The sequence below is a fragment of the Harpia harpyja genome, chromosome 17 (genome assembly GCF_026419915.1).
Source record: "Harpia harpyja isolate bHarHar1 chromosome 17, bHarHar1 primary haplotype, whole genome shotgun sequence".
Taxonomy (NCBI): Eukaryota; Metazoa; Chordata; class Aves; order Accipitriformes; family Accipitridae; genus Harpia; species Harpia harpyja.
The window spans coordinates 23,559,333-23,573,881 of NC_068956.1; the positions used below are offsets into that span (position 1 = coordinate 23,559,333).

The 14,549-nt window shown below is 37.3% G+C and overlaps 1 protein-coding gene across 1 annotated transcript in view; it reads right to left on the reverse strand.

The window, feature by feature from the left end:
* The window catches only part of MIPEP (mitochondrial intermediate peptidase), a 78,594-nt gene that overhangs the window by 7,267 nt on the left and 56,778 nt on the right, over positions 1-14,549 (reverse strand). Inside the window, exons 17-18 of the mRNA XM_052812353.1 lie at positions 2,795-2,916; positions 1,937-2,010 (exon numbers count right to left, since the gene is read on the reverse strand). Coding sequence (XP_052668313.1) covers positions 1,937-2,010; positions 2,795-2,916 — 196 coding nt within the window. The remainder of the gene's footprint in view (positions 1-1,936; positions 2,011-2,794; positions 2,917-14,549) is intronic.

Below are 14,549 nucleotides of genomic sequence, written 5' to 3' on the forward strand. Positions count from 1 at the left end.
TTTTTTGGTCACATCATAAAAGATCCCATTATTCCACCATTAATGTCAAGTTCACTGCCCTGCAGTATGCACAACTATTCCTCAAACATAGCTTGCTCTCTTCTTCAAACCCCAGGCTGCACAGGTATTGCCTCTTCATCATTCACCACTGGTCCTGACAAGTCACTGATGAACTATCTGCACTAAATGAACTGAGGACTATAAGCATGAGGACTATGAATATTGAAATGCCTAAAACATCTAATTACTGCATTACAAGAGTTAAACTTGTTTGTGTGCTTTCACTGTACCTTGCCAGAATTCATCATATTTGGATTTCCTTTAAACTTAAAAAAACTTGGAATTTCCTGGACTATGATGCCACTTTTTCAGTCTAATTTCAGTAGCAAGTTTTATCCAAAATAACTGACACATACTTTCAACCCCAAACTGATTGTACCATGTTCCACTGTGTTCTCTCATATGCAAGGGGGAGTGCCAGTTGTACTTCCACAGATTTTATATAAGTCCATCCACAGATGAATTTTGCAAACTTCATTCAAATATTTGATTCAAGGGAGCACACTGCCAGCAACTTCAGCATAGCCTCTAGGACATTCCAGGAAGATTCCATGCTCAGTAAAATTAGAAATACATCCCAGAAATAGAAGAGATGATAAGCATAACTGGTGTTTAAAAACGTTCCTTCTTTCTCTACCGTATGACTTACAATATAATAATTGGATTTGCTTGTAAAGATGTACATTCCTGTCTTGCAACTACTTAATCCCCAGTTTTGGGCTACAGTTTTTTGAGGTTGCAAACACAGACTCTTCAAGAACAGTAAAGAAAGGCAACTTTGCAAAGTCATGCTGAATGAAAAGTAACCCTGCAGATCAGAAATATAAATAGACTAATCTAGAGAATATATAGTTGCTCAATACATTATGAGTCTAAGGAGAGCAGAGATTATGGCCTCAAATATAAACAGATGGGTCAAAGAACTGAAATGTTCTTGTTATGAAACTGTGCCAGTCTCATGATGAAATACAGACACATTACCACTGTCTTCCTTATCTGTAGGGAAAAAACCCACAACTTCCAGTCTACCAAACTGGAGTGAACAGAGGCCAATGAATTAATATTAATCTTAAATATTAAGAATTTCAGAGCAAGTTGAAAGATGCCCCATTAGATGAAATACTTACAAAGTGCTCATAACAGGAGCAGCGACACTAATGCAAAAGTTTTTGGTTTGAATACTGCAGCATCACAGAGGAAAGTCTTTATCCTGATCTCATTGATAGATTTGAGATAAAGTTAGCAGTCAACTGGTTTCATTCTCCTGACATTTTATTTTTTAATATGTATTAAGTATAGTATTTTTGCTATTGCTATGAATGATTTTTAGAAGTTATTTTCCAGATTCAAAAGGCAAATATGGTATTGACAGGAATAATGAACCATGTTTCTTTATTACAGTCTTCAGACTTCCATTTCATGAGAATGTATACTCAAAAGTACTGATACAACCAAAGCTATTTTGATAATGCTAAAATGACATGGCCAAAACAAGTTCAAATTCTTGTAAACAAAATAACCAGATCTATTATGAATTCCATGTATGTAAGAGTTACTCATTTTTTGTATCCAAAAATGGTGTCATCTATCTTCCTTCAAGTATGTGATACTCTTACTGTGAATTCTTTAGACAGCCTTGTAATACAAACCCTTCCAACACTTTACCCCAACTATCTGTGTGTGTTTTTATTCTGTGTATCACAAGGAGTTCTAGTGACCATGACACAAAGTTGACGACCAGTCCATTTAACTAAAAAAATGAACAAGTTTTCTTTCATAAATCGAATGAAAATCATAATTAAACTAAAAAGACCAAATTGGGAAATGCAGTTAAATTATTGAGCAAGGGAATAAAACAGTTCTAATTCTTTTCTACCTTGAACCATAAGTATGGGCTCTTTTCCACCGCCGTGTGCCAGCATCTCTCTACGATAACGCTCACCCATTGCCCTGGAGAAAGACAGATGTTAGAGTCACCTGCAAACACAACCTGTTCAGCTTTCAGTTAGATTTGCTTCTAGGATCTCTACAGAACTCAGAGACAGAGATCAAACGAAATTTTCCACCCTGAAACAATGACTGCCTTGATTCCATGTTGACTCCTCAATTTCAAATTACATTCAAAATTATACTATAAGTAACTGAACTAGACAAATTTTATACATGTGAATATGCGTTGGTGTTTATAGAAGTTAATTTGTGAACAACATTTCAGCCTTCATTGCTCCGAGGGGAAAAGTTGCTCTCTTACAATGCTCTGAACATTCACCTAAGGTCTAAGAACACATAGAATTTGTGATCTCACAATTTACTTTTTACTTTCACAAAGCAAAATGAGTAGGATAGCTATACTTTGTGCTTTGAAGTTGGTGACACGAAGCTTGTTTAATACCCGCAGTTGCTTTGATTTCAATAGAAAATTACAAGTAATTAGGCACCTATGAAAATCAAGCTCTCTAATTACATCTAAATATGGATTTCAGTGCCTCCCAACCAGCACACCTGTATTTTAGAACATCAAACAAGAATTTTTTTGCACCAATGAACATGTCCCAAAGTACTCTTTATACCTGTGGTCATTTCCTGTTTTGTAATCCTCTTAAAATCAAGAAAAAGGCTGAAAACTAATTGTCATTAAAAAAGCCCGTCAACCCACATGGTCCCATTTGTTTCATGCCTTCCAGAAGCAAGTAGCGTGACACTTCATTCTACTTAATATTTTCTCTGGTTTTACCTATCAAACGGGTCCTGAGCAAAACACTGTTTCCACACCATGGAGGCAACAGCCCTAGACATGAGGTAGGAGTAATATTTGGCACCGTAGCCCACAAGATGACTGAATCGCAGCTGCCAGGCCTGTAAGGAGAAAACAAACAAAACCCACAACAGAATCTTTTAAATCCTTTAAACTGTTTGGCATTTTCTGAAGTATGATGGAAGAGATTTGATACTATCAATGACAAACAGTTAAAAAAAAAAAGAAAAAAGAAAAAAACCCAACCACTACCAGAAATCCCAGAATGAACACATCCTTTATTAGAAGAAGCATTTTTCAACTTAAATGCTGTATATCTAATATACTGATCATCACAATTGAAATTATACTTAAATAGGGTCAGAAGGAGAGAAAACAAAGCAGTAAAAAACTGTATTCATATTTGGTAATAGCTGTGTTGTTCTACTGGTCTTGAAAGAAAACCACAATTACCTTCTTACAAGTAACACCACATTTTATCATTTTCCATGTATGTAAGTGCAGTGTCACACTTGGAAAAGTTTGATTTATAGACTTTTGCCACAAACAAAATGATAATAGGGACTTGCATTTAATACTATAAAAAACAGAGCTTCTCATATGCCAAAAAACTCAGAGGTAGACAAATTACATCCACATGCAATGTCATTGTTCACAGATTTGTTTGCACATTTTTAAATGCATATATATATATATCAGATTATAATCTGTAATTATATTGTTATTCATTTATGTATTGTTACTTGCCTTTATGACTCATTCCAGTGATGGTGGATTCCTTTTTTAATGCTGTCTGGTGTTGACTGTTTACTTTTGTTTTCTTAGCAGAGAAAATCAGAAGTATCAGCCTTACTTTCACAGAAATAAAAATACTTTTTTTTATTTCCCTGACTGTAGCAGAGTAATTTAAATTGGGAGAGACCTCCAAAGGTCATCTAGTCCAACCCTTGCTCAAAGCAGAGCCAACTTTGATGAGGTTTCCCAGGGCTCTGTCTAAAGTCTCGGTATCTCCAAGGATGAAGATTTCATCACCTCTCTGGTGCAATGCGCAAAGGCAAGCAAGTCCAAGCTGAAAAGACATTGTTTCTCAACAGATTTGGGCATTTTTTTTGAACTGAAGATGGATGAATGTATAGATGAAGGGGTGAGAAACTCACTCTGTCCTTTTGGCGCTCTGAGGAAACCAAAGAGGAGACAAGTCCCATACCTTATTTGTCCTCCTATACAAAGTCAAAGCTCTTAACATTCTTGTGATATGACTGTTGTCAAGATTTTTGTAGGTACTATAGAAAACAGAGTTTTAAAGAGGAACTAGAAGATAAACAATAAAGTAGCATAACACGTTTTAAATTTAAATCCATGGGCTGTCAGATGCTTGTTCTTATCCTAGAGTCAATGGCTGAAATTCTGAGGCAGCCAAACAGAAAAATGAAGGGGCGTTAGCAATTTTCCAGAACTATTTATCTTTGACTGTGATTCTTTATCACACTGTAAGTAACAATCTCCTGATTTTTGACAGCTGCAGTAAACTATGTTTCTTTATTCAAGAAAGTGCTGATCATCATCTTATTCTCCATTAGCCAAGTCAAAGATGTATGTGTACGTTAAAAAAAATGATCAACTGAGAGGGTGGAAAAAGAAAGTATTTGGCTTTTAATCAGTCTTTTTACCTTAAAAAAGGTAGCAAACAGTGGCCTATAATCTAGATCATTGTGAACAGCTGATGAGAAACAAAGTTGTTAGCTCCCTTTTCTGAGCAACGCCTACAAATAAAGTTTCAAAGTTAGCTGTAATTCAGCCATTCAAAAGCTACTTTTAACAAGATGGTTATCCCCACCCTAAGACCGGTGTCCAAAACAGATGGAATTTGCCAGGGGTGAGCAATCTGGCCTCTACTGGTAGCCTACACAACTAGTTTAAAGAAGGAGCAGCAAAGTTAGAGGAGATGAAAAAAATGTCTCCAGTCTTCAATTTTCCTGTGGGTCTTGATGCATGATGCAAATTCTTAAGAATTATTAACTTCTTTTTTCTTTCCTTTAAGGTAAACACCAACTGTACCGTATCTCATTGTAATGCAAGTATATAAAAACATTCAGCTTGGATACAGATTCTCCAGTTTGCTCTGAAAAGTATTGTGGTTGCCGTGTACTTTATAGCTACAGTTTTTCTAACTAGTCCCTTAATTATAACCATAATCACTAAACTAAAAGCACATTTTGAAACAGATCAGAGAGCCTACATTTTTAGAAGACTGAGCAGGAAAACATGTCAGTTTTTATTTTACTGTATGGTAAGTTTTCAAACTTAGGATGAAAAGTTTCAACTTCAAAGTACAACTCTCTCAGGAATGTGGAAAGCTTTACTGATGAATTGGTTTCACATACTGAGAAATTTAAATGATTTCCAAATAGATCACTTAAGTAAAAAATCCAACTTGCTTTTTCTGCTACAAACAAAAATAATTTCTATGAGCTTGACATAGGGAAGACTATTTCTACCTCTCCCATCAGAAAGGAATTATTTTAGTGGATCATATAAGCTGTAACTAGACAGTATGTCTTCCTCAACAGCTCAGATTACATTCTTCACCTCAAATGTTCTTGCATTTAATGGTCTGCACCTAAAACAGCTCATCTGCACTTCCAGGATTATTGGGTTTGTTGAAACTCTCTATCACAAGTAAACAAGGAGAAAAGAACATCTTCTCAGCAACCTGTCCAAGACCAAAAGCTTGTTTCAGGATCTGCACCTAAAACAGGCCTCAGTACCCTCTGTTCAAATATAAGACATTTTGTTTGACCTTGTCTTTTCTAATATATTTAAGTAAGAAACTTCACATTGCTTCCTTTCAAAAGAGAAAAGGAAAGGAGATATAAAGACCAAGGAAAGACACTGATCGTCTCTCCCTGCATTTGGAGAGGCTCTCGAACATGATGAAGTTGAAATTCAAAAATTCATTGGCAACAGGACCGGTATCCAGAAAAGGAAACAAAAATAGAGGATGAGTCAATCCATCTTAAGATAGATGCCTAAGACAAATAAGCTATAGATGACTCTCTCTTCCTTCACTGGAATACATAAGGAACATACTTTTAGATAGCTCCAGTTACATAAGATGACTACCATCCTCAAAGGCATATTGCAACTAAGATTGTTCTCCTATTGCAAACAGCAGTCAGGGAAATCCAATTATAAACACTGCTATTCCCTAGTGAAGTTTGAAGCCTATATTAAGTTTTAATTTTTTTTTTTTTTTTAACCAGTACAGATTTTCCCCACTCCAGAGTATGAATAACTCTAGTATGTCATCATTCCCTGCCACTACTTTTTTTCTCAGTCCTCCCACAAAGTTTCTGATCAGGAACTCCCTATCTTCAATATTTCACCATTACCCAGTACCTATTAGATCAAGTACCTTTTCTGATTCTATGCTGTTCTAGCAATTAACTTTCCAAAACCGGACTTAGCTACCTGTAAACAAATATTTAAACATTAAGACACATCCTCTACCCTAATTCACAAGGAGCTACCTGCCTGCATTAAAAAACTCTTCCTAATTTATACAGATGAGATTACAATCTAGGCAATAAAATGTTCAAAAAGCCCAAGAATATATAGACTAATACTCCTTTTGAAAGTTCTATGATCAATAAAAAATAAACACATCACTGTAAATGTATTTAAAAGTAAATAGTTCACCTTTTAGCATAAAACTCCATTTTAATAAAATCAGCTATACATGCAAAATGACTTGATTTCTTGAGTTATTTCCAATGCTGAATGATTTCTCCATATTAAAACAAAACAAAAAAAAAAAGACACATCAATTTCCCTTTTGGAAAGAGTAAAGGCTAGACATGTAGAACTAGGGCACTCTCCTTATTAAATGTTATATTTTTGGTAAGCAGCTAAAAAGTTAATGAAGACTGTGAGTAATCACCTACTTCAAAAAGTTCCATGAACCCATTCCAGGAGTTTATAAAACAGTGCATTTTACAGCATAGCCCATGGGTTATGATAATATGCCATCCACAGGTCATGTTCATGCCTGCTTTTTATCCAGCACAACAGACTGAAATAAAGGTGTGCGACTGATCCACTGCAGTTACTAAAGGGGCCTTTTTTCCACCAACATTATTAATCTTCTCTTATAACCATGTCTGAAATATTTTCAAAATTCCATGTGCAATGGCTTTCCATCCCATCATGTAACAAACAAAAATACCTCACTGATACTTTTGTATTCTTACACCTTATCAGGAATTTTTTTTTAAAAAAGTCCTTGTTGGACACATTCTTAGGGTAAGATTCAGTTCATTTTACTTTAGCTACCTTAAACTAGGTGTCTTGCCCAAACTAGTCACATAGGCTTCCATTGTAGTCAGAGGACAGAAGTATTTATCCTGTTATCTTTGGAGAGGATAGGACTACTGCTCTGGGAGAAATTTGAATAATTTACTACAACTTCTATCTTCTATTTAAAAGTTAAGCCACTTCATTCATTTTATCAATATGGTATGATCAGTTAAACTAAACTGTTTTGAAAACTATATAAACTAATTTAGGATTCAATTATTTGAATTCTAAATTTAGAACTGTTAAGATTATCACAAAAATAATCTGATATAAAAATTTTGATGTGATTCTAAAAAGACAAAACCGAAGAAAAAAAACTACAGGTAGCTTAATATATACTAACCTAGCTTTTGTTTCAGTGTGGGTAATCATTGTTCCATGGAGCTCCACTAATTACACGGAATCAGTGCTACAACATCCTACTACATCTTTTGGAAAGAAAAAAAAACCTACAGAAATTCTTGACTAGTGCTTGGACTTTTCAAAATGCTCTTCCAACAGTTTCTGTTGTGACTTCGTTACTTCGAAGTATATTTAAGTCCATTTTGCTTTGCATCTTAAGACAAAAAACACAAGTGAGAACCTGAAAAGACCCAACACTAAATTAAGAAAAGTATTTTCGTCATTTAAGTCTTCTAATTACAAAATGTGCGCTACAGTAATTACATCAGTGAGCAAGTTGTTGAATAGTTTCCATGAGGAACAATATTTGATGGAGATGATATTTGGCACCCTCTCCCTTCTTAATTAAATTCTTATTCTGGCAGGAAACCCAATAGAGGAACAAGCCAACTTATCTTCTTCAGGGGCTACTGGGTGGAGAACTCCTGGGTCTGGCACTAACATGATATTATTGCTCCTAATGCCCTTGAATTTAGGTATCAGCACTGGTGTAAAACTCCTGAGAGTCACAAAGAAGCTCCAGGCTCCAGTAACTTGGGAGCCACAAGAGAACGGTGCTTAGCATGGAAGTCAGTACAGGCTATTTCCCTCTGCTGAGACCAAGGTTTATCAGGGCTAGTGGAAAACCAGGACAACATCGCTCTGGCCTGCAAACAAGCATGCTGAAAGTTAGCACAGGTAATGTTTTCTTGGCACTGTGTCAGCCACTCACACAGCAGGAGCTGGAGGTGGAATGTAAAGTGCTGCACGTTACAGGTCAAGAACTATGAAGCCACTTTTCAGCACAGAAAAATGGTGAATTTACTGCGGGGTGCAGATTGGAGGGATGTTCCACATTTAGCTTAGCAAGTTTCTCATTCTGATCGACTAGCTGGGCAAGTGTCATTTTAAAATACCAGAGGGAAAAAGTGCTTTTAGCAAAAGAAAAAACCTGTATTATCTGATGACCAGGAGATATGTTTTTTATCTTTGACACCACTTTACATTTTCATGCTTTTCACACCCATATTCTGTGCCAGATCACTTTTCTCAAAATTCAAGGAAGATAGTCAAGAGATTTCACAGCACAGAACTGCAACAACATCCAGTCACCACATACAGAAAATTTCGGTCTCATTCATTCATTACAGTGACTCCCAGAATTAGTGTGCTAATCTACTTTTATTAAAAGTCCTTCTGTGAACCTCTTCTATGGTCCCTTTCCCAAAATAACTGAGCCTGCAGTCAGACAAGCTGAGAAGCTTCCTGGTAAGGCTCCTCTTTTTTTCTTGCCCTTGCACAGAAATGGGAGTGAGCAATCCAGCACTGCTAGCAGAAGCCCGGGCTGTAGCTGCCAGGCTCCAAAGCTCAAGCTTTGCCACTGGGTGCGCTTATTTTGGGGAGGCCAAATTGTCACATAGCAGAATTTATTCTCCCACTTTTCTGTTTAAACTACTCATTTACCTAATGAAATGAGAAAAGGATTTTCACATGCACTTTAGAGCTTAAAGAATTCACTCTTTTGTTCTGAAACAAATCACAGATTTTTTTTTCCTTATTGTGTTAGTTTGTTACATAAGTTTACAACATGCTTTGAAGATGTCCTCAATTCATTCTCACTTGAAGAAACAGTTTAATGAGTCTTAGAGTGCAGAGTTTGCAAAGTGTTTGTGCCAGTAGCTACCTCTGGGGAAAAGCTAGAGCACTCACTGACTGGCAGAAAAAACTCTCTCCATAGGTATGCAGCAGCTTGCTCGGTCAACTTACTTTCTGTATTTTTGGCCTGAGCCCCTCTAAGTTTTATAGAATTACATCATCATCATTCTGGAGTTTCACAATAATAAAAAAATCCAATAAAGAGCTTTAAAGCCACTTCCTTTGCTGCAGTTTCTAATCTTGTTTAGAATAACAGAAACCTAATTTCAAGAAACCACATCTTGTGTTGCACCCCTAACTTGCTTCATGTCAGTACTCCAGTTTTTCAGTGTCGTGCATTTCTGTGTTAGGAGTGGGAGAGCAGAAAAAGTAAACCAACCCAGAGACATCGCTGACATTTTAGAAAGCGAGTCAAGCAAGAGATTAAGATTTCAATTCATAACACTTCTTTGTTTTTATTATAAAATGATAAATAAATCTAGCAAGGCAGGGAATGTAAATATTTTTGCAGTTGTTTACACTAGGGAAGAGGAAAGGAATTTAACATGCAATTAACCACTTAGGTGATTCTAGATATGTACCATATGGTCTTTGAATTACTTAAAGAAAAATATTTCATTTTTATTTATAAACTATTAATGCATTTGGGCTGCTTATAGCAAAATCATTTAAAACTGTTTCTCTTCACCCTCTTCTCTCCTCCCCACAAAGGGACTGGGGGAAGGGGGACATGGGAGGTGACAAAGAATGCCAACATCAAAAAGCTGTATGTATGATCTGCATTGCTCCACAATCCTTAAAACTTGGATTAAAAGACACAGAGATATGAAAATTGATTCCATATTGTGTCCTTTGATTGACCTTATTTGGACAAGTTGAGAGACAGTGTTACCTGTACACATTTTAACTAGTCTTTAAAGTAAAATAGAAGAAATATGCAATCAGACAATTTTCAAACAAGTCCTTCGTGTTGTAACACATAACTCTATACATATATACATACGCACACCCCGTTCTATTACTAATTAATAATTTCTATTCCTGTCTAAGCTTTAAAGATTCATAAGCCCGAGATAACTAGGATCATCATGGTTTCCTTTAGGTACAGACTCACACTGAACCCCAAGTTTTTTATTCTACTTTACCAATGAACCCTAATTTTAAGTATTGACGTATTCTTTCAAAACAAACATAATGAATGCTGCTTAAGATAAGCTCTTACAAAAAATGAGAAATATCTTAAGCAACATTGTAACTGCAAATATATTTGCCAGTACAACTTAATCATGTAAATTACCTATACCTATACTAGAAGATGAAATAGCTATTATTTTACAGTAATGCTCATTTACTATCTTTTGCCAGAGCCATTCCAGACAGGGATTTAGGGGATCATGATTCTAATCCTGAATCTGCAACGAACTGCAGTATGAACTTGAAGAAACTACTTTTTTTCCCCTCCCAGTCTAACTGCCACCTCCTGTTAAGCGAGGGTGATAATAGTTCCTCTCTCTTATTCTTTTCTGTTTTGACTGCAAGCTTTTCATAGAAAGGACAATCTCCCACTACATTTGAAGAGCATTTCATGTCAGGTCCTCTAGCCTGTGTTCATGGCAATGATCTATTCAGTTATATTTATCACTATCAAATATAGCTCCAGTACTGCAACCCTTGGTAAAAAAAAAGGACGTGAGCTGTGAGAACAGAATTATATAAAACTAAACAAAGCAATCTGTGTTTTTATATATATATAAAAGATATATCTAAAGCACATATAGCTATTTCAAAATGTTACCAGACGTACGCAACTACTTCCTGCACTGTTCCTTAAAATGCTCTACATGGTAAATACCACCACGAAAGTATGTTTGAGTTTCATGGGGCTAACACTTGCAAAAAGAATTTCCTTAGAAGTGCTTTGTATCTTACGATATCTGTAAATACTCTGCTGCTGTAGAAAGTTGCCCAGTGAATAGTGTCATATTACCACTGGAAAACAAATCTTCACAGTATTTGCTATCAGCATTTTATCATAAAATGAACTCAACACCAGAAAGACAAAAACCTAAACAAACCTTGAAGGGTGACTTTAAGAGCTTTTGAAAGTCCCAGCATCTACTTTCATACTGACCTCAGCAGGGCACCAATCTTTCTGAAATGGCTTTTAGCTATTAATTATTTATAGAACTATCACTTCCCCAGAGTTCACCATGCACTCCTTTATTAATCTTTTCCTCAGACCCTGACTCTTCAACTTGATTTTATAGTATACTTTTAAGAAGGGTCATATGAAAACTAATCCAGGGATTTACACTTTGTGTAAATAACTTCGGTTTCCAACATGGCAAGGTAAAAAATTACTTTGAAGAGGTTACACAAACTTCAAGAGGTTGAGTAATGACATATGACTTCATCTCTCTTCAAAACACTCCAAAAAGTGGAATATGAGCAACACTAGTGCCTCTTCAAGTAACTGAAGAGAGCAAAAAAGCGTAAAAGCAACCTTCTATGAAGGCTTTCTGCCTTTACTGTGAACTCTATGTCTCTGTGATCTACAACAGTGGTTTCTTTAAAAATCCCTATAAGGGAGATCCTAGGCCTACTGGGTGTCTGCTTCCCTCTTCAACAAATGAGGAAAAAGACTGACACGAGTTTAAAAGATTAGATACTAACCATAATCACATTTGCTGTAAATTAAACCATTTTTCCCCTCCTACTATTTGCTCATTCATAAGAAACAAATGATCACAGTCTCAACTCCAATTTTTTTTTTCCATACAGGTTTTCAATACCAGAACTCATGTGTGCCCACATAATTTTCTCTTTGCTAGCCGAATAAACTCCATTTGCTTAACTTTCCTCATAGGTTATGTTTCCAAACCTATTATCTTTCCAAAACCACTTCTCCGTATTTCTTCCAGTTTTTCTACGCCTTTTTAAGAGGTAGACACCTACTACAGGACAGAACACTACCCACTGCTAAGTTCCCAACACCAAACACTAAAATATATTAAAAAAAAAACAGATACGATTTTCTTTAACAGCATCCCATGAATAAGAGCACACTCTCTTGGCATTTATTGTGCTTTAAATACTTGTGTATTTAATTGCTTTCCTAATGCAAACTAGAACAGAATAGACTATTTCAGTTGGAAGTGACCTACAACGATCCTTTAGTCCAACTGCCTGACCAATTCAGGGCTGACCAAAAATTAAAGCATGGTATTAAGGACATTGTCCAAATGCCTCTTAAACACTGACAGGTTTGGGGCATCGACCACCTCTCTAGGAAGCCTGTTCCAGTGTTTGGCCACCCTCTCGGTAAAGCAATGCTTCCTAATGTCCAGTCTAAACCTCCTGTAGCACAGCTTTGAACAGTCCTGGGTACCAGGGAGAAGAGACCAGCACCTCCCTCTCCACTTGCCCTCCTCAGGAAGCTGTGGAGAGCAACGAGGTCGCCCCTCAGCCTCCTCTTCTCCAAACTAGACAAGCCCAAAGTCCTTAGCCGCTCCTCATAGGACGTTCCTTCCAGCCCTTTCACCAGCTTTGTTGCCCTCCTCTGGACACGTGCGAGTACCCTAACGTCCTTCTTAAGTTGTGGGGCCTAGAACTGCACACAGTGTTCAAGGTGAGGCCACACCAATGCTGAATACAGCGGGATAATCCCCTCTTTTGACCGCTGGTTATGCTGTGTTTGATGCACCCCAGGATGCAGTTTGCCCTCTTGGCTGCCAGGGCACACACTGCTGACTCACATTGAGCCTGCTGTCGACCAGCACCCCCAGATCCCTTTCTGCAGGGCTGCTCTCCAGCCACTCCTCTCCCAGTTTGTACTTGTGCTCGACATTACTCCATCCTAGGTGCAGAATCTAGCATTTTGACTTGTTACATTTCATCCCGTTAGACAGATTGGAGCACTGGGCAATGATTAGATCCCTCTGCAAGGCCTCCTGTCCCTCAAGAGAGTCAACAGCACCTCCCAGTTTGGTATCATCAGCAAACTTACTAATGGTGCATTCAAATCCTGCATCCAGATTGCTGATAAATATATTGAACAGCACTGGCCCTACAACTGAACCCTGAGGAACACCACTGGTGACCGGTTGCCAGCCAGATGTAGCCCCATTCACTACAACCCTTTGAGGGGTTCTTCACCCAGCGCACCATGAACCTGCTCATCCCACAGTTGGACACCTTGTCCAGAAGGATGCTGTGAGGGACAGTAACAAAAGCCTTACTAAAATCCAGAAAAACTACATCCACCGCTATCCCTTCACCCACTAGGCAGGTGACCTTATCATAGAAGGATATCAAATTAGTTACACAGGACTTTCCTTTTGTGAACCCATGATGACTGTGCCTGATGACTGCATTATTCTTTAAACACCTTTCAATAGTACCCAATATAATCTTCTCCATAATTTTTCCAGGAACTGAGGTTAGACAAACAGGTCTGTAGTTCCCTGGGTCTTCCCTCACGCCCTTCTTGTAAATTGGAATAATGGTGGCTAGCTTCCAGTCAGCAGGGACCTCCCCAGACTCCCAAGACCTTTGGTAGATGATCGAGAGGGGTCCTGCTGTAACATCTGCTAGCTCCTTCAGTACTCTGGGATGAATCCCATCAGGCCCCATGGACTTGCGAACATTCAGCTGATTCAGCTGGTCCCTTACAATTTCAGTGTCCACGAATGGAAAGTCACTGTTCCTGACTCAGGGGACCAGGCAGCCCAAGGTCTACCAGTATCATTAAAGACTAAGGCAAAAAACACATTGAATGCCTCCGCTTTTTCTTCATCCCTGTTAGTCAGATGACCATCTTCAACAAGTATCAGTCCAATGTCTTCCTTAGACCTTCTCTTGCTATTAACATACTTAAAAAATATCATAATAGCACTACCACTTTTTCATGAGTTTGTGAGTGATAATTCCTCCAGGTTAGTGACTACTTTGACAAACTTAAATATTCTGACAACCTGACTACTTCTAATCTAATTATTCTCTTTCATTCCTTAATCTCAGCTGTGCCTCTATCCATCTCAAAAATTGTATGCATTACTTACCTAATAAAAATTAACTTTTTTTTTTTTTTTTTTTTCAAAAACACTAAGGCAGAGCATGGAATATTTCTGCTTTCTCTGACATTTGTTGTTGTTCTTCCCCCCCACCCCTGCCTCTTATTTCTTCAGTAGTTATGGAACTTTATTACCTTCACTACTTGCATTTTGCAACTCAGCATTTCTAGCCTTTTTTGTTCTGAATTCTTGTATTCTTTTAGTAGTTATCTCTGGTCATACCGTGATTTCTGTTTTTTATGATCTTAATAAAGTCTTTGTCCCTTATT